Source organism: Eulemur rufifrons, chromosome 28 (assembly GCF_041146395.1).
Source record: "Eulemur rufifrons isolate Redbay chromosome 28, OSU_ERuf_1, whole genome shotgun sequence".
Taxonomy (NCBI): Eukaryota; Metazoa; Chordata; class Mammalia; order Primates; family Lemuridae; genus Eulemur; species Eulemur rufifrons.
The window spans coordinates 55,924,356-55,942,356 of NC_091010.1; the positions used below are offsets into that span (position 1 = coordinate 55,924,356).

At 40.9% G+C, this 18,001-nt stretch overlaps 1 protein-coding gene across 5 annotated transcripts in view; it reads right to left on the reverse strand.

The window, feature by feature from the left end:
• Positions 1-4,069: 4,069 nt before the first annotated feature.
• Positions 4,070-18,001, reverse strand: part of GPAM (glycerol-3-phosphate acyltransferase, mitochondrial) — a 59,418-nt gene continuing 45,486 nt past the window's right edge. For 4 of the 5 annotated variants that reach the window (XM_069460629.1, XM_069460632.1, XM_069460631.1 and 1 more), the window contains exons 13-22: positions 16,677-16,762; positions 15,834-15,949; positions 13,804-13,874; positions 12,732-12,996; positions 12,045-12,187; positions 10,786-10,863; positions 10,024-10,164; positions 8,512-8,701; positions 7,379-7,437; positions 4,070-6,409 (exon numbers count right to left, since the gene is read on the reverse strand). In XM_069460629.1, the coding sequence (XP_069316730.1) occupies positions 6,293-6,409; positions 7,379-7,437; positions 8,512-8,701; positions 10,024-10,164; positions 10,786-10,863; positions 12,045-12,187; positions 12,732-12,996; positions 13,804-13,874; positions 15,834-15,949; positions 16,677-16,762 (1,266 nt within the window). In that variant the 3' untranslated portion in view covers positions 4,070-6,292. The remainder of the gene's footprint in view (positions 6,410-7,378; positions 7,438-8,511; positions 8,702-10,023; positions 10,165-10,785; positions 10,864-12,044; positions 12,188-12,731; positions 12,997-13,803; positions 13,875-15,833; positions 15,950-16,676; positions 16,763-18,001) is intronic. The other variant, XR_011231659.1, reaches the window with a different exon arrangement.

Consider the following 18,001-nt stretch of genomic DNA (forward strand, 5'->3'; position numbering starts at 1 on the left):
GCCAGATGACAAGCCTTGTGGTATAAGTTGCCCCAAAATACAGGAGCTTTGCTGTCATCTACAGAGATGTCTAAGCAATGACGAGGCTCACAGCCACCATTGCCCATTGTAGAAACGTCTCAATGTGCAGAGGGTCCAAGCAGTTCCCTGAAAGCCCAGTTCTGTCGAGTTTCTTGGCAGCAGTAATACTACCTAGAGGAGAAGCCACTTTGGAAAGACGCAGCAGTTAGATGTTTATAGTTTATAAACATTCCTTTTGAGTAAACTTAAAGATTGCTAAAATTCTCAGGTGATAAAAGTTTGAGTATATTTTTCTAAGCTAGCTTTCTCAATTCCAGTCGGATCCCCCGTCACTGGCAGCTCCATGTCCAATGGATACGGCAGCCATATAACCTGCTATGCACACTGGACTCTTCCAAGACTCTTGCAAGGGGGCATTATTAATAATTACAAAGGGGCTGCTGGCAGCAAAGGGTATGGGTATAGAATCGGCCAGTAAGAACCCAGGAGCAAGGGGACACCCTGGTATGGCACACTGCTCTCACCTTATGTTGCCACCTCACTTCTAGTGAGTCCTGTGTCTTGGCCATGTAAGTTGAGAACTTTTGGCAGGTATTTGAGGGTGTGTCTGTGTTTTCTTTCCCTTCTAATCTTTAACCAACCTGCAAGATGAAGGTGGCAAGATGTTTTCCCAGAAGGCTGGGAGTTGAGCTTGTTTACTCGCTTACTCTAATCACTTCATGCCATAGTGATAGGTAGCTTTTACACTCGTGCCAAGCCCACTGCCAGCGGCCAACACCAGCTTGTTTCCACAAGTACTTTGTCTGACATGGGCAAAGCAGCGAGTCAGACATCAACGGCTGACTCAGATGCCCATTGACTGGTTAAACATCACCAGTGTCATCCAAGACTTGCCTCAAGCCTCCATTCCTGTCTAAGTCAGACGACCAAAGCTAAACTTCCCCCGCTGTCGATTGCCTTCTGGCTCCTAGAAGGGGTACCTTGGACTGGTCCTTTCCGGCCTTTTTCCCAGGCCAAATATGTGAACCGGCAGCTGGCAAGATAGAAATGGCTCAGAAAGGCAATTTATTATATTTGATCCCTAGGTGTTGTTGGACCAATTTGTAAAAATTGAGTATTTTCACATAAAAAATACAAATCTCAGATAAAATTGTAAATTTTTTTTTTTAAAAAAATCAGAGAAACTGGAACCACCACCAGGACTGTCTTGTCAAGGACTGGACAAGGAAGAGCTGGAGGAGAATGGAGTCGTGGAAATAGACAGGAAACTCACGGAGCAAGCAGGGTCTTGGTGAGAGAGGCCAGGCAGCCGTGCTGACGCCACAGACGCCGTGGAGGGCTTAAGAAAATGCCTTTTATTTGTCAAGGAGGTGTGTTAGGATTTTACTAGCTAGGTGTGTAGAAGGCAGCAATGGGTTAAAAGGGAATGAACAGGACTAAAATTAGTGAGTACACTAAACATCAAGAGATTAGGCTTCAAAATTATCGTCTACTTACCGAGTGGCTATAAAAGTTAGAATTCAGCTACTATAAAGGGAAGGTAACGTGTGGCTGCAGCAAGAGAGCTGCTGGTGCAAAGGAAAAAGATGAATGTGCCGAAGAGTGGGGACATCGTCACAGCAACAACATCCCAGAGGAGATCAGAGATTCAAGTAGAAAGCTCCGGTCGAGGGGCTGGCTGGACAGCGATGGGATGGTCGTGGGGATCAGTTCCTCTCGCAGCCACATCAAGCATCCAAAGGGCACGGATGTCATCAGCAGGCGCACGTTTGCCACCATGTCAGGGCGCACACTCCGGAGGTCAGGCTGTATTTGAGGTTTTCAAAGGATCCACAAAATATAGCTGTGCTCTGATAAAATATTAATACTTATTTGTCAAAAAAGTAAACTACTATTGTTTGAGCATTTATGATAAACTACTAGGGAAAACCTAACACTTCAGTGCACACTTTTTATTAACTTAAATATATGAAAATAAGGTCAGGCGCGGTGGCTCATGCCTGTAATTCTAGCACACTGGGAGGCCAAGGCAGGAGGATCACTTGAGGCCAGGAGTTCAAGATCACCCTAAGCAAGAGTAAGACCTGGTCTCTACAAAAAAAAAAAAAAACAGAAAAAATTAGCCGGATGTGGTGGCTCAAGCCTGTAGTCCCAGCTACTGGGGAGGCTGAGGCAGGAAGATCCCTTGAGCCCAGGAGTTCGCGGTTGCAGTGAGCTGTGATGAGGCCACCGCACTGTAGCCTAGGCAACAGAGCGAGACCCGGTCTCAAAACAATATATACATACATATACACACACACATAAAAATATGACAAAGCACCAAGCTTAAAGGAATGTTTACATAAACCAAAGAATATCTCTGTGATGTGAATATTCACTAAATAAAAGCAATTGCTAACATGTAGATCCACATCTTAAAATGCTTGATCAAATTTGAAGAGATGTGGTTCAGTACAAAATCATGAACTGTAGGTTCATAAATTTATGAAAGATTGTATCTTTAACCATTTAAGTAAGGTTCTATGTAAAATCAAACAAGAACAATTGTTTGTATAAGGAATTATGTAGGAAAACTTAACTACAAATCCAAGACAACAAAGAATATGTTCATTTTTTGGTTTATTAAAACGAAACTACATTTCTGTGCTTCTTGCAGTACATTAACAGGCATAAAAATCAATCAACATTTCCACGTAAGTTTCGGTCACAAAATCACACAGTGTTATTTTACAGTACTTTATAGTAATTCTTTTTATAACAATCTTAACATTTCTTTGTACCACCGGCAAATAGTGTAACACTTCCCATCAAGACATCTCAGAGCTTTAGATGTTTAGAAATAAGGTCAAGAGTCTCTTTCAAATGCAATCATTAGTTTGTATTAAACTAAAATGCCAGATGGCAAGTCTCAGATTCCTAAAAAGAGTATTTTAAAAAACAGATTTACATCCCATAGTAAGTTTTATAAACCTCAGTGATAGGTCTTATCATTTCTAAACACTAGTGCTATCTATGGATAAAAATTCGCACACAGTTGTGCAATGTTTCCTTCTAGATTTCAATAAAGACCCTTTTTACCCCAATTAATCTTGGTATGAATTCTGCTACTTTCAGTGAAGAAGCCAGGATCATTGACAACTGAGCTTTTCCATCAGAGGAAAGAGCTCCGACCACCTCTATTACAGTTTTCTGTGCTTATTCTCTCCGGGGATGAAATATACATCTATTCAATGCAATATGTGATAGTAGAAAATGCATGCACTGCCATCTGTTCCTTACTGTTTTGTCTCCTTAAAGAACTACTTAACAGTGTTTCCCAAAATGTTTCCCCTGGGACACTAGTGAGAGATACATAGGTGTCCCAAAGGGAGAAAAGGTCCTGGGGTCAAAATAGTGTGGGCAACGCTGAGTTAAACGGGTTTTCACTGCCAGACGCTGAGCCCCTACCGTGCTACAGTGCGCTGTAAGTTTCCATGTGCAAACTTCATTTGTCAGCAACACTTTTTCTACAACATACCGCTGAGCATCTCACAGAGCACTCCTAATGCATGGAGCACTATGGGAAATGCTTTTTCCCCTCCAGGTTACCGAAAATTCCAGAATCTGAGCTTACATTCATTGTAATCCCGGAAATAGTTTCTCCACTCACCCTCATGACTTCATGAGACTTAATCGATCTGAAAAGGAAGACTCAATGCTTTCTCAGTTCTATACACGTCACACTAGCTTTTGCCTTTATTTTTCTTGAAACTTTAAGAGAGCAAAAAATTCCTTCCTCTCTTCTGAATTACTTAGCACATTATTTTAAAAAACAGAGTGCAGTTTTATATTGCTTATTATTGTTTGTTTGTTTTTTAACGTGACTCACAGTCTTCCCCCGGAAGGCATGCATTTCATTTTATAGAAATGCAATAGAGTAAACTGTAATAAATTATTTACAAGCACCTAGTTTCTTTCACCTTACATGGAAGCCATGGCTGTTGGAAAACAATGAGAATGTATCTTTTAGCAAAATAGTGTTATCTGGAAGCCTTATTGTGATGATGCATTTTCAGTCATGAGGCACTGAAGAATGAGTTGTGCTGAAATTAACTCAAAGGTCAGCTTGTCTGGATGAGCGTAACTTTGGTTGAGATTTTTCTTCCTTAAAAAAGATTTTCAAAGCACCAGTTAATTACAAAAAGCATGCATATTTATACTCACAGTGAGTTAAGTGGCGAGAGAGCTAGCGAATCATACATTGCATTCCGCAAAGCATCTGACTGAACGTCTGGAAAGCAAACCAACCAAGATGGAAAATAAAGCAAGAGACGCTATAGCGTCTCTGCCCAGGCTGGCAAAGCAGCAGCTCTTTGCAGGGGTGGCAGGCAGGGCAGCAGTGTCCACTGGGAAGTCGGGGCCAACCTTGACTTTCCAGCTAAGACTTTGAGTAATCCTTAAACTACAATTTAGAGGATGAAAAAAACGAGATTAGTGAAATGTTTGATCCCCAATAAGGAACACCCGAGGAAATAAATAAGACTCTCTGGGTACTTCCCAAATGCAGCCAAGAAGTGTTCTTCTGCCCTAGTTAGTAAAATGGAATGCTAGAAAGTGACATCTCATTCCACACCAGAGCCCCCACAACTGACAATGACTTAATGGTATGTGAGTTCCTATAAAGACAAAGAAAAAATATATTTTAAATGCAGAATTTGAGAAGAGTGAACATAGCATTATTGCTATGAGTTTCAAACAAGATATTTCATACAACATGAAATACCAATCAGTATCCCTCCCTCTCCCAAAACACATATATTATTCACGAGACACTAGTAGTGTTTAAAATCCAAGTTTATGAAAGTACAAACTTAATTCTCAGTACTTTTATACTAAATTCAAAAAATCTACGCAATACTCATCTGGAAAAATTCCTGATTCCACAATATCATGGAGATAAGGGACAGTAAATTGTTAGAAAATATTTTAACTACATGATCTTTAAGAAATCGCCATAATTACCACAATGAACTAACAACTATGCTCCCTGCTCACAAAAAGGCACCTACCCATGAGAACAGACAATTCTTCATAATTACTGGCCACTATGTGGCATCAGGGTTTAGGTATATAGCCATGAAAATTTTTAAAGAACCGTGGTTTTTCCTCAAAGCTAAAAATCCATAAATGCCTCTGACCACTTACCAGTCAGGAGGGCCACCACGTATATCGCACAGGTTGTACACAGCACAACTCCAGTGGGTACCTGTCACCCAGACAAGGGGTCTGGTGTGCAACCTGTGTGCAGTACATGAAAGCCCTGGGCCAGCAGTCTGCAGCCAGAGCACCGTATGAGTCTGTCAGGCCAAGCTAATCGAGTGAGGACAGTTGCTAACGGGTTCGAGGATTTCCAAGAAACAGCTGTACCTGTGAGAAGCAGGTCCCACCTGAGGGGTAAGAAGGGATAGAGACATAAACAGGAGGAGTTTCTAAATACTTGCTGGTCATTTAAAACTCAATGGCACTTTTTTTATACAAGCATAAGTTTTCAATGCCAAGTTTTCTTGGCAGTCTACCTCGAATTTTGCCAGCCAAATGAACTTCCTGATGTTAGCTCTTTAGTCATAATATCTCAATTTCTGAACTAAACTAATATTATGTGTTTTCATGTAGCTCTTAAAAATACTTTTTAAATCTGACTGCGAAGGACAGCACAGTAATACCTGGGTATGATGTATATCTGCCCGTTCATTTGTAAAGCACTTTGGGGTGAAAGGTGCTCCCATTTAAAATGTAGCTACTATTGACAAAGATAAAACTGAAAGAGAGAGAATAGATGACTCAATTACTCTTAAAGAAAGGATTACCCATGAATCAGAAAATATACCATTGAATTACCCGACAGCATTAAGTATAGCATACGAGATTCGGTTCTAGAATACAACTACATGTCTGTGTCTATCACAGTAATTAGTCCTTAAAAGTTGTACTTAAAATGTAAATCTTTAATAAACTGCAAAATAATTTATTGAGATTCATCTTGTAACCTACTGATTATGAATTGCAAACAGAGGCTGAGGTCCCCCCAAGTGTTTTCTGTAGGCCGCTGTGCCGTCTCGGAGTCAGGAAAACCACAGCTGCGCGGAGGGGAGAAGGCACTTGTCTTCCGGGAGATCACCTGGGGACAGGGCAGGCCTGACCACGCGACGGCACCTTCAACTCTCGAGCCAGAGCCTGGAGCCCAGGAGGGACTCATCTCATCCCTTCACTTGCCAGAGGTGCCACTCGTGACCTACAGCACCACAAAACTCAGAATATATTCTAGGAGTTTTTGCCGGTTGCCTTGAGGTAGAAAAGTGCTGCTCAGTTCTAAAACGGACACTCTCTTTTGTTTGGTCTCTTTGAAAACCTGAAGAGAAAGTTTAGGTGAAATTAAATGCAAAAAAAAAAAACAAAAAAAAAACAAACCCAAAGAAGATATTTCTGTCAACCCTGACCTGTGTCCTAGACCCCAAAAGGCAGTAAGGGCACGTAGAACCGTACCCTGGCGTTAAGCAAATGCACACGTGGGTGTGTGTGAGGTGGGAGGTCATGGGTGCCAGCATGGTGTTTTGGGGGAGGAGGTCCACCCAGTGCACTATACTGTAACACTTGTGTTAGAATAAAGTCACAGATAGTCCCTTACGAAAGGCACTCATATCTCCATGGAACTCAAGTTCCACATGACATGTGAAGGTAAAGGACACCTGAGGACACTTCTAGCAATACTGGTAAAAATACAAGAAAATAACTGAAAATCATATGGAATCATTAACAGCCAAGACTGTGGTACATTGGCAGGGGAATTTTATTAAAAAAAAAAAAAAAAAAAAAAAAAGACTGTGGTACAAGATGAGCATCCCTAATGCAAAAATCCAAAATCCAAAATGCTCCAAAATCTAAAATTTTTTGAGTGCTGACATGAAGCTCAAAGGAAATTGTTCATTAGAGTATTTAGGATTTTGGATTTCAAATGTTCAGATTAGGAATACTCAACCGGTGAGTATAATGCAAATATTCCAAAAATCTGAAAAAATCTTGAAATCCAAAATATTTCTGGTCCTAACATTTCAGATAAGAGATACTCAACCTGTAGTATTTTAAAACATACTGATGGCCTGTTATATAAAAGCAGTTTGGGAATGAATGTGAAATGAGCAAAATTCTGGAACATTCAAAAAATCTACTGATGGGCCTCACCTTCAACATATCCCTGCCCACTCCCACCCCCATTCCCAGAAACTCCTTCTCTAGGGTCCACTCCACCACAAAGGTTGTCTAGATCTAAAGAGAACAGAAGTTGACACAAGCTTTTATATCATAAACGGGAGACACTTACTCCAATATCCTTAAACATTTTCACAGCATTCTTCACAAGACAGTATGTGGCACTCTCAGCTGTAGAGAAAGAATAAAACCCTGTCAAATGTTCATGCCCAGCAAAACATGCAAACCCCAGCATCCACAGTAAGAAAGTATGGGAGCTAGAAAGAGGGCTCGGGCGAGTCAGCTGACTGGGGCAGGCTCCATTTCTGCCACTGGCAACCTGCGAGGTCTCAAATGATTTGCTTTAACCCTATTTTGTCATCTGTTAAGGGAGCGGGGAGAGAAAGGGGGATAGAGAGAGAAATAAAGAAGGAAGGAAGAAAGGAGGAAGGGAACGAAAGAGAGAAGGGAGGGGAAATACCCCAAACACCCATCTTGCAGGATTTCTGTGAGAATCAAACAGGATAGTGTGCAAATATTCCTTTAAACTACACATGATGCACAGATGATTCCTACATCCCTGCACCCAGAAAAAGCACAATCCTAGAGGTCACAAAACAAGCATTCTAAACCTAGGTTGACCCATTAACTATCTTTGTAATCTTGGGTAGTTTTCTCAGCTATAAGGGAGGTGATTGGATCAGATTATCTCTAGATCCCTCTGGCTCTAAAAATTGATTCAAAGCAGTTTCAGTTCCAAACCATAACTGTGTAAAATGCTACTCCCACCCCAATCACATCTCTTATAAAAAGATGACATAGCAAACAATACCAAGTGCTGGCCAGGGCGTGGAGCAACTGAAACACACTGTTGGTGGGAGTGCGAGCTGGCACAACCACTCAGAAACTTGCCGGTACTGACCAAAGCTGAATATACCTAGAACTGAAATTCGAACAACCCAAATATCCACCAACAGCAGAACGAATAAATAAAATGTAGTAAATAGTTATACAATGGAACACTACACAACAAGAACTACTACACGCAACACGTATGAATGTCACAAATGGTAAGTGAAAAAAGCCCGCCATAAGAACATACACATTGTAACATTCAATGTATATAACATACCAAAGCAGTTAATAATAGTACTTTATAGAGGTCAGGATAAATTTGCATTTTTCCAATTTTCTACAATTAGCAGACTTCTTAATCCAAAAAAACATAGTTTTTAAAAGAAGGCCAAATAGTAAAACTAAACATACCATATACTGCAACATTTCTTTCTGTTCTGGTTATTAGGTATTTGTGCAACTTTTGCAGGTATTCAGGCTCTGGAATAGGACCGCTGAAGTTGTGAACGAAGATGGCGGCAGAGCTATAGGCCTCCAGCAAAGGCCCGAGGAGTCTCTGTAAGAAGGTGATGAACTGCTGGTGCTCCTTGGATTGGCTCACCTGAGAGTGCAAGAGACGAAGCCATGGGGAAGGGACAAGAGACACAGAGAACTTTCTTTGAAGAACCAGTAACTTAAGAAGATGGCCACTCACACTAACATGACACGAAAGCAGCCCACTGCGCTCCTCAGGCAGCGAATCTCTGCTAGAAGCAACTGCTGGTTTTGAAATGCATGCTTTATTGTAATCACTCACTTTTACAGTATTTGAGGGTTGTGTTCATTGAACAGCAGCCTAGGAGAAACCTTCATAACTATGACATATTGCCATCACTGAAAATGGCTGGTCCTGAGGCTGGGCCCTCCAGGGTCTGAAGCCTGAGTTCAACAATTATTCAAGCGCCAAAAAGGCTATAATGTGAGACCACCAAGATCATCGCAGTCCTTCCTTGGCCCCCCACTTCCTGCTTTCCCGACATGGCCTTCACCCACACACAGCACTGTGGGGAGCTTTGGCCACGGCGAAGGGTGCTTCGTGGCAAGGGAGGCTCTAACTATATCTACCGAAAACACACAGGTTTAGTTGAGCCCCTCTGGAGTATGAAAGCAAGATCACTGCCCAATCTTGAAACTACTATCAAAAAACAGAGGATTTTTGAATATCATGTGGAATCTTCAGAAGCTACACCTCTTAACTGACTCTGTGTGTGTGTGTGTGTGTGTGTGTGTGTGTGTACTAAGAGTGCTATCCCACTGCAAAGAGAATAATCCACTTAGGGTATTCAGAAAAGATAGGTCATTATTACTAATTTCTAAAATTATAAATTAGACAAAATTGATTTTTCTAAATCAGGAATAATCTTTTAAAAATCCAAATTTTCTCCTTTAATAGGATTTCTCTGAACTGAAGGCAAAGAGCTGAATGCATGAAATTTGGAGAGGGATGCAAGAGTGACTCTCAAAAATAAAAACCAGGCCAATGACAGCTCAGAATTAACTTCCCTACCATACCTGCCACGTACTGCCTTACTTTGGTGATGGCTGAACAAAAATGCTACCTCATGAGGAGTAGGTACCCACGTGTGCAAACAGGTATGTACCTGTGTATGTCCTGAGGGTAGCAAATGGTATCCATCACCTATCATGTCCACCTTCCGAACTTTTCACATTCTTGTTTCCTTTTCCACTTACTCATACCCAAACTAAACAACGTATTAACTCAACTCGAACAGTTTGAGTAGTATCTTTACTATGTAGAAGGTACCAGAGCTAGTTAGTGGGTGCTTCAGATACAAGTAAGTCATCAGAGTCCCAGTTTATCTAGTTGCAACCTAACCCTTAACATATCACTGTAACGTCCACCAGAATCCTTCACCAAAGTACCTTCAGGTAGCAGTCTCGCTGCTCCTCACCAAAATCACTGTCTTCATCTTCCTCGTCACTTCTCCAGGATAAAGGTTCAGGAAGCTTCTTATCCCACTGCTGCTCAGCAAGACCTGGACTTATATCTTCCTGGTCATCTTGCTAGGCCAAGGAGACAACCAACGGTGAATAAGTATGCACAGGCACACGAACAACTGCCCGGCTGGAGCCCAGACAGAACAGTCCTCTTCAAAGTCCCTTCCCGACTCTTTGTTCAGCCATTCATCACGTCAATCCATTTCCCTTCCAAACTCAATTCGCTCAGGAGACAGCAGAGGAGAAAAGAAAGGGAGGATGGGAAGCGAGAGCTACCACACAGATCAAATAAAAACACCCTCACGTGGTCTAAATGGATATCCACTTTCCTAAGCCACACCCTTTACACTAAATCTACCAAAATTAAAACAAAATCTCCAAAAAGAAAAATTCAGATGTGCAAACTATAAGCACACCGATACATACAACATCACTTCTCAGAATCAAACTTCTGGACATCACGGAATCAAGTGAAGGTGTGTTTTAGGCAACGCCACTTACACAAAAGGAGCCAAAATAGTAAATAAACTCAAAAGACATTTATTCTTCCCTTTCTTATTTTTCTCTTCATCTGAATGTGACTATATAGCAAATGTAATTATTGGTTTAAATAACTGGCAGAAAAGATAAGGAAATAAAGAGTAAGTAACTAAATAAAGACAAATCCAATAAAGCTCTTCCTCTTACCTCTGCCACTGTAAGAATGCCATACTTGATAAACTTTCCTACAGTTTCATGGCAGACTTGGTAAAATGTCTGGCAGGGCTGAAAAGAAAAGTCATTCAATTGTAAATGTCACTGTCTTTGTACTTCTTTTTTTAAAGGCAAAAAAATGCTATACAAGGTAGCTGCCAGACTACCATTCTTTCACCTACCTCCCAAGCAATTGATCAAAGGGCTACTGCTCCTTTGATCTCTGACGCCCACCCCGATAATCGCAAGATCGTGGGCAAAGTCCAAGAAGAGGCCTCTTGCACCTGACTGCCAGAGCACCAATGTGACACAGCCCGCAAAGGGCGCTCCTGAGCTCACTTCTCGGCCCAGCGGAGCAAGCCCGCGGAAGGGCTGCTTGCCAGGCCACCACCCCTGCTCCTCTTTCTTCATAAGACAATTGCAGAAGCTATCTTACAATGAAAATTGCACCCAAAGTGGTGAATGAGGAGACACAACATACGAATAACTCAAGAAAGCCCCAGGAATGAACAAGGTCAATCCTAGGAGCCTTATTTGCCCCCAACCCCTCCCCTCCCGCCACCCAAAGTTCATACAAAACAGATTCCCCAGTAGCGCCACTGATGCACCCCACGCAAAGAAGGACATGCGCAAGGGCTGTACTCTGAACACATGTACTCATAAATGTCTCAAGACATAGCCAGTAAAAGAGAATATCTGAATTCAAATAAAATATGAATTCTATTTGTTTATGATTTCAAGGGGGGAAATCCTTTTATTGCTTAATACATATGCCTCATTATAAATGTCTGAAAGTGCTTAGATAATATAAACGCTCATTAGTACTGCTGGGCCTTAAATGCCTCCTTTGTAAATCGAGAGGGTTGAGCAGATGATTTTTAAGGCTGTTTCTGGCCCTTATCATCTGTGGTTCCTTCATCTGCGGGTGGGTGCATTAATTATTTACGAACCGCTGACCCAGCGCCGTATGCGCAATAGTGCCGAGCGGCTTTGGATCTGACAGTCTGAGAACACCGAGCAGTCTGTCCCATCATGCCCCGTAGCTGCACGAAGGATTCGCCAGAGCAGCGAGCCAGAGAGCAAACCGAGAGAGTAAACAACATATTGGTTTGGCGGTCACTAAAACCCAAGAGTGGGATATAAAGCATCAATGATAGGCCAAAAATTCTCTAAGAGAAAAACATAAGTGGGTTATGTCGTCGTGAAAATGCTCAAGAAAAAGAGAACAGGAACTCGGAAGAGTCTTCACTCACCAGCGAGATGGTGCCTTCGAAGGAGAGCAGGTAGCACAGGCTGGCCGCCTTCCGCACCAGCTGCTCCTGGCTGATCAAGTTGGGGGGGCTGCCGGCCGGGCCCCCCGAGCCCCTCTTGTTCAGAACTGCATAAAGGCTGCAGGCTGAGAAAGGAAAGCAACAATGAAGTTGCCAGCTCTAAGTCTCCAAGAAAAACTTCACCTAGCTTGGATACTTTGGATTACCTTAAGAGATTGTTAATATATCAAAAATAATAGCCTGTATTTGCTGAAGAAATTGAAATAAATCCCACAAGTTTCAAATTTTAGGATTCCATGCAACCCTGACTCTATCAAAAGCCTTCGTTCCCCTTCCTTACTGTTTTCTCTACTCACAAATGAGGCCCACCCCCCTCACTTTACTGCCCTGTGTATGTGTCGCCTCATTAAATTTTCAGCTCCTGGCTAGCAAGACACCTCATCTCTCCTTAGTAGTAAGCATAATACGATGCAGACGGTAATTCAGTAACTACTCATTGTAGTTATAAATAGTGATATAACAGCAGATTACATTTTCATTTGAAAACTATAAACATAGCCATGCATTCCCTCAAACGGGGGACTATCACCCAAATTAGGTACCGCTAATGTGTTCTGGCCCTTTTACTTTCCATGAAAATCTCTGAAAATATTCCAGGCCCTGACATACCTATGACGGCCTCCATGATGAAGACGTGGAGGACCCCATTGCTGTAGAAGTTGAGTTCAAAGACTGACGGGACAGTTGTGCTGGGAGTAATGAAAAACTCATCGTTCCTGCTGGTGTGGGTGATCGTGACACAATTTCCCAGCAGCTGTATGGCATGCATGACTACATCTTCTGAATTTCCTGAGAACCCCAGGTCAAAATCACGAGCCAGGACTTCCTCCTTCATCACAAAGAAGTCTTCCACCAATGTAGAGAGATCAATTCCCTAAAAAAAGAGACAGAAATGGTCTCGTGATAAACGAAAACCTCCTTTCCAAAGGCCGAGAGGCCACTATTCCAAGATTTTCTCCTTGCTTTGGCTTTGCTGCAGCTCACTGTTGGCACAGACAGAAACGGAGCCAGGACAGCAATGCAGAGCAAGTCAGACAGCGGCTTAAAAAGCTGGTTCCCCGGGAATGTCAAGGTATTCCACAGGCCGGAGAACACTCAAACAAGGACATGTGATGTGAGCGTGTAAGATCACAAAGGGAAAGGAAAGCCACCTGAAAGTAAGAAGTGCTTCTTTTTCAGCAAGAATTTCCTGCATTCTAAATATTTCCCTGACAAATATTAATATTTGCTTGGTGCCTATATATTGACACCACGTCTGGTTTGAGAACACAACTGTGAACAAGACACACATGGTCTCTCCCCTCATAGAGCTTAGATAGGTATATTGTGAGAGGGTAGAGGGTGGCTTCTAAAATACAAATCAATTCCCTCGGAAAGTGTTCATTGCCTACATACATACTGCATGTCAATGAAATGTACCTTATTTACATTAACAATATTGATCAAAGAATGTCTTATTACTACATATATTAAGCAATCTGAGCAGTTTGGTGGGTTTTCACGCAAAATTTTCCCCCATCAGGTTGATAAGCTCCTTTGGACAGGGTCCTCAGCTTATTTTACTGCTTACCTCATAGTACTAGCCAGGAGGAGGCCAAATCTATCCCTGAACAGGTATTTAAACAGCTGACAAAACATTCCCCTGCTTCCTACTTCACCGCAGGCGACACTGTAGACATACCTGCCTGTGTCTGTAGAGGAGCAGGCAGGCCACAATGTGTGTTGACATAATGGCACAGGACTTGCTAGCAGCTGGAAGGCAAACACAAAACCTTAGTTGCGCTTTTCTTCAATACAGCTGAAACTTTTTAAAAGTACCTAAATTTTAAACAGAATATTTAAAACTATAAAAGTCCCCTACCACATTCCCATAAGTGTGATGTACCGAAAATAACATTACCCGATGTTGTCTACACTGGTACAATGGAACTTCATTAGAAATCACTATTAATCATATAACAGGCTAAGACAGGTCCATCTTCAATCCAAGCCAATGGAATTGAGTTAATGCATGAACAAGACACCTTCATTAAAATACCAAGACCCAAAATACAAGCCTGTTTTAGTTTCACAGGATATCCCATTTTCATATTCCTGGACTTGTTCCTGGCTGCAGTCTTCTCTCACTACAACTCTACTTCACTCTTCTTAAAGGTTTGCCACATTAAAATGAAGGCGGAGTGGGGTGGGGAGAGAGTGGATTTGAAGTCAGAAAAATCTAGGCTCAAATCCTAACTTCTTCACTAATTTCATAACTTGGGGAAATTACTTAAATCCCTGAGCCTCAGTTTCCTCATTGGTAAAATAGAAATACTACCTAGCTCACTAGGCTGTGTGAGCATAACATGATTGGGCTGACACAAGGCCCATGGTAATGGACACCCAGTACATTTGCATTTCCTCTTCCAATCTGGCCAGAGCGGGGAGAAAGGGCACAGAAATACATTGGAGAATGACTGTCATGCATAACCTAACACTTTGAATTTGCAGAAAGTTATATAAATCAAATCTAAGAATATTCATGGAATGATCTGAAATAAAGATAACATTTCTGAGTTTTCTGAGATGATAATGGACTCATGAACAGTTCATAACTCACAACTGAAGTTGTCTCCAGTGTTTACAAAAAAAGTACTCAGTACTATATGGCCATTTAAAAGGATATTTATAGAGAGTTTTTAAAAACATGAATAAATGTTTGTGTTATAAGTGGCAAACAGCACAACACAAAACTTTAAAAAAAAATATTTTTAGAGCCTACACAGTAACACCACTGGTTATTTGGGTCATGGGTTTTTGCTATCTATGTTATCTTTATTTTCCAACTTTTCAACAGTAAGAATGTATTATATTTTGTGTCCAGAGTTGAAGCAAGGGAGAGACACAATCAAATGTGCTTCAGAAAGAATCCTCTGGCCCAAAGTCAAGTAGGAATGGAAGTGGCCAGAGTGGAAGGAGCGAGATGAGGGGAGAAATCCTCCCCCACAGCACTGGCAGAAAGTGCTGAGAAGCTGGCCAGGATTCTGGCCCAGAGAACAGTGACAAGGAAATCCCAACAGGGCTGAGCACCAAGGGACACGGTGCTGCCTCAGGATTTTAAAGCAGCCTCTGCAAAAGTGCACAACTCTGCAACCCGTAACTTAAGGAAGGCCAGTTCTGCAGTCAACTCACGCTCCACTCCGGGTTCACTCCCGCTTGAATTATTTGTGTACAACCATCCCACTGGGAAGGGCGTAAGCTCTTTGAGTACAGAACCATTAATTATTCAATTTTTATTCTCCACAGCCAAAACAAAGCTTTGTACATAATGGCCACTCAATATTTGCCGAATTAAAAAAACTCATGGGGTCCAAGGAGGAAGGGACATGCAACTATAAACCTAGACGTCATATCACAAATTAGTTAAAAAAAAAAAAAAACCACTTTCATAAGCAAAAGAGGCAACAAATCATTTTAACAATGCTATTTTTTAAAAAGCACAAGAGCTACCACATGAACACCTACTAATTACCAGACACTGTGTGAGCTGTTTTACTGATATTATCTCAAGTCCCCACAGGATTACTTCCTTTCTAATAACTGACCCACAGCCACCTGTGAATTGGAACCAGAAGTGGAAACTAACCTCAGCAGATTCTAAAACCTGTATGGTTTGCCCCACACCATGCTGAATCTAAATTGTAGAATTAAAGAGTTTGGCATTTTACTTACTGAACAGAATATGCTCGGCCAGATTTGTAATCACCCTTCTTCGCAGGGATTCATCTGTTGCATTTCTGGACTCATTAATGGACGTGTCTCTATCTTTGTCAGCAGCATCACTGGGTCTGAAAAGTTTTTTGAAAATCAACCTACAACCCTACTCTTTTACAAGGCAAACTATGCGGGACTAACCTATAAATGAATTGGATACTTGAAATTACTATCTATTTGAAATTTAAACCACAAATAGAGTATTTCTCTGGGGTTTTTGTCCTCTATAACGTACTTTATGTCTAATACACTCCCTTGGCCAAGACATGTTATTCAGTTATGACTAAATAATCTGTTGGTACATCACTTCCAAAACCCACTGGCAAAAAGAATGCATAAAGCAAGATGCTTCATTTTAAAACATTTCTGAAAATTCAACACTTCCACATACTAAAGGAAGGGCTTCATATTCAATTTCCCTAAGTTACAGTTCAATTTGAATTCTACAAAATTCAAATAGCAAAACTTTTTTATATATTTCACTTATGTACAATATGCATAACCTAATCTACCAAAACAGATTCAGCTCAAACATTCAAAAAGCACAAATCAAGTAAGAATTCCTCCATGATTCACAAAATCAAAAAGATTTTATATGCAAATAATCAAAAACCTCCAAACTAATATGAAAACATGCCCTTTCAATATCCTTTATTAGACCAAGAGAAAAGTTACTGGAGTGAGGAAATGAAAACAGGAAGCTGGACATTCTTAATAAAGTTAACCTACTTTTCTATGCAATATAAGAAATAACAGATATTTGATAGTTTAGTTAGTATAAAAAATTTCCACAAATCTTACCTTGAAGGAAGTATAGCTGGTAACAATGCTTGCTCCAGAGAAAGTGGAGCGGACACAGGTTTTTGACTTTGGCTTTCTAAATATTCCTGGTGGGGGAGAAAGAAACAATAGGATCATTTACTCTCACTTTCACATCAATATATAAAGTATAATTTGATCTTCCAAAGGTTAAGAGGGAGGTGTTCATAAAATGAGCCCCCCTGTGGAGCATGGGAAATACTTCCTACATCCTAAACCATCCTCAGAAGTTGAGAATGGTTCATAGAATGTTGTTAAGCATGAAATTTAAGAACTAAAGATGCAAAGAACAGAAGTGATGCTTAAGTTCTGCCTCGGGGGGGATGGGGGTGGGGGGAGGGGATGGGTGCACACCTACATGATGAGTGTGATGAGCACTGTCTAGGGAATGGACACACTTGAAGCTCAGACTCGGGGGGATGGGGAGGCAATGGGCAATATATATAACCTGAACTTTTGTACCCCCATAATGAGCTGAAATTAAAAAAAAAAAAAATTACAAAATACAATGTAGAAACAATGGTCATGAATGTTTACATACTAAATCACATAGTAAAAACAAAGCAAATTTTAAGACAAATAAGAGGAAAATTAAAATAATAGAGAATTTGAAAGTTAAAAAAAAATTAAGGGAAAATTTTTAACTCTTCTCACATCTTCATAAAATTATTTGACATTCCCAATACTAATAATACCTGATACAATCATACTTTTTAAAGAAATCTGGCAACCCAAGGGTTACATAATGTTCAAAAGAACCTCAATCCAAAAGCAAATCATAGCAAGATAGAGAAGCTGTGCAGCAGTTTAAAAATAAAGTGAAAGAAAAGTGGTAAGAAATGATGAGGTTCCCAAAAGCCGAAAGCCAGAAAGCATCTGGCACCGCAGTTAGAATCTTTTAAAGTTAAGCCAAGAAGTGAAACATAAGAAGAAGCAGGACTTCTGGTCCTTATCTCTGGGTTCCCTACTTCCTCACCCAACCTTCTCTTTCTCCTTTACTAATTTGAAAATCTCAAGCATTTAAAACAGCAAAAAACTCGAGGACCTGCCAGTCCCAGACTTTCGATGAAGGTGGCGCTAACCCTCGGCACGTGTGGATGCTGGACTCCACTCGACAGGACACAGCATCATCCTGTCAAGTTTACCCAGTTTTGAGGGGAGACGTTTTGAAAATTTTCCCCTAATGTCAATTGTAAAACAAAATATAAAATACCAATACATATTATAAAGCACCATGTAAGACTCCCATGAATTTTCTTAAAAATAGCAATAAATATTGAGCCTGATATCTCCCCAAAATAAATATT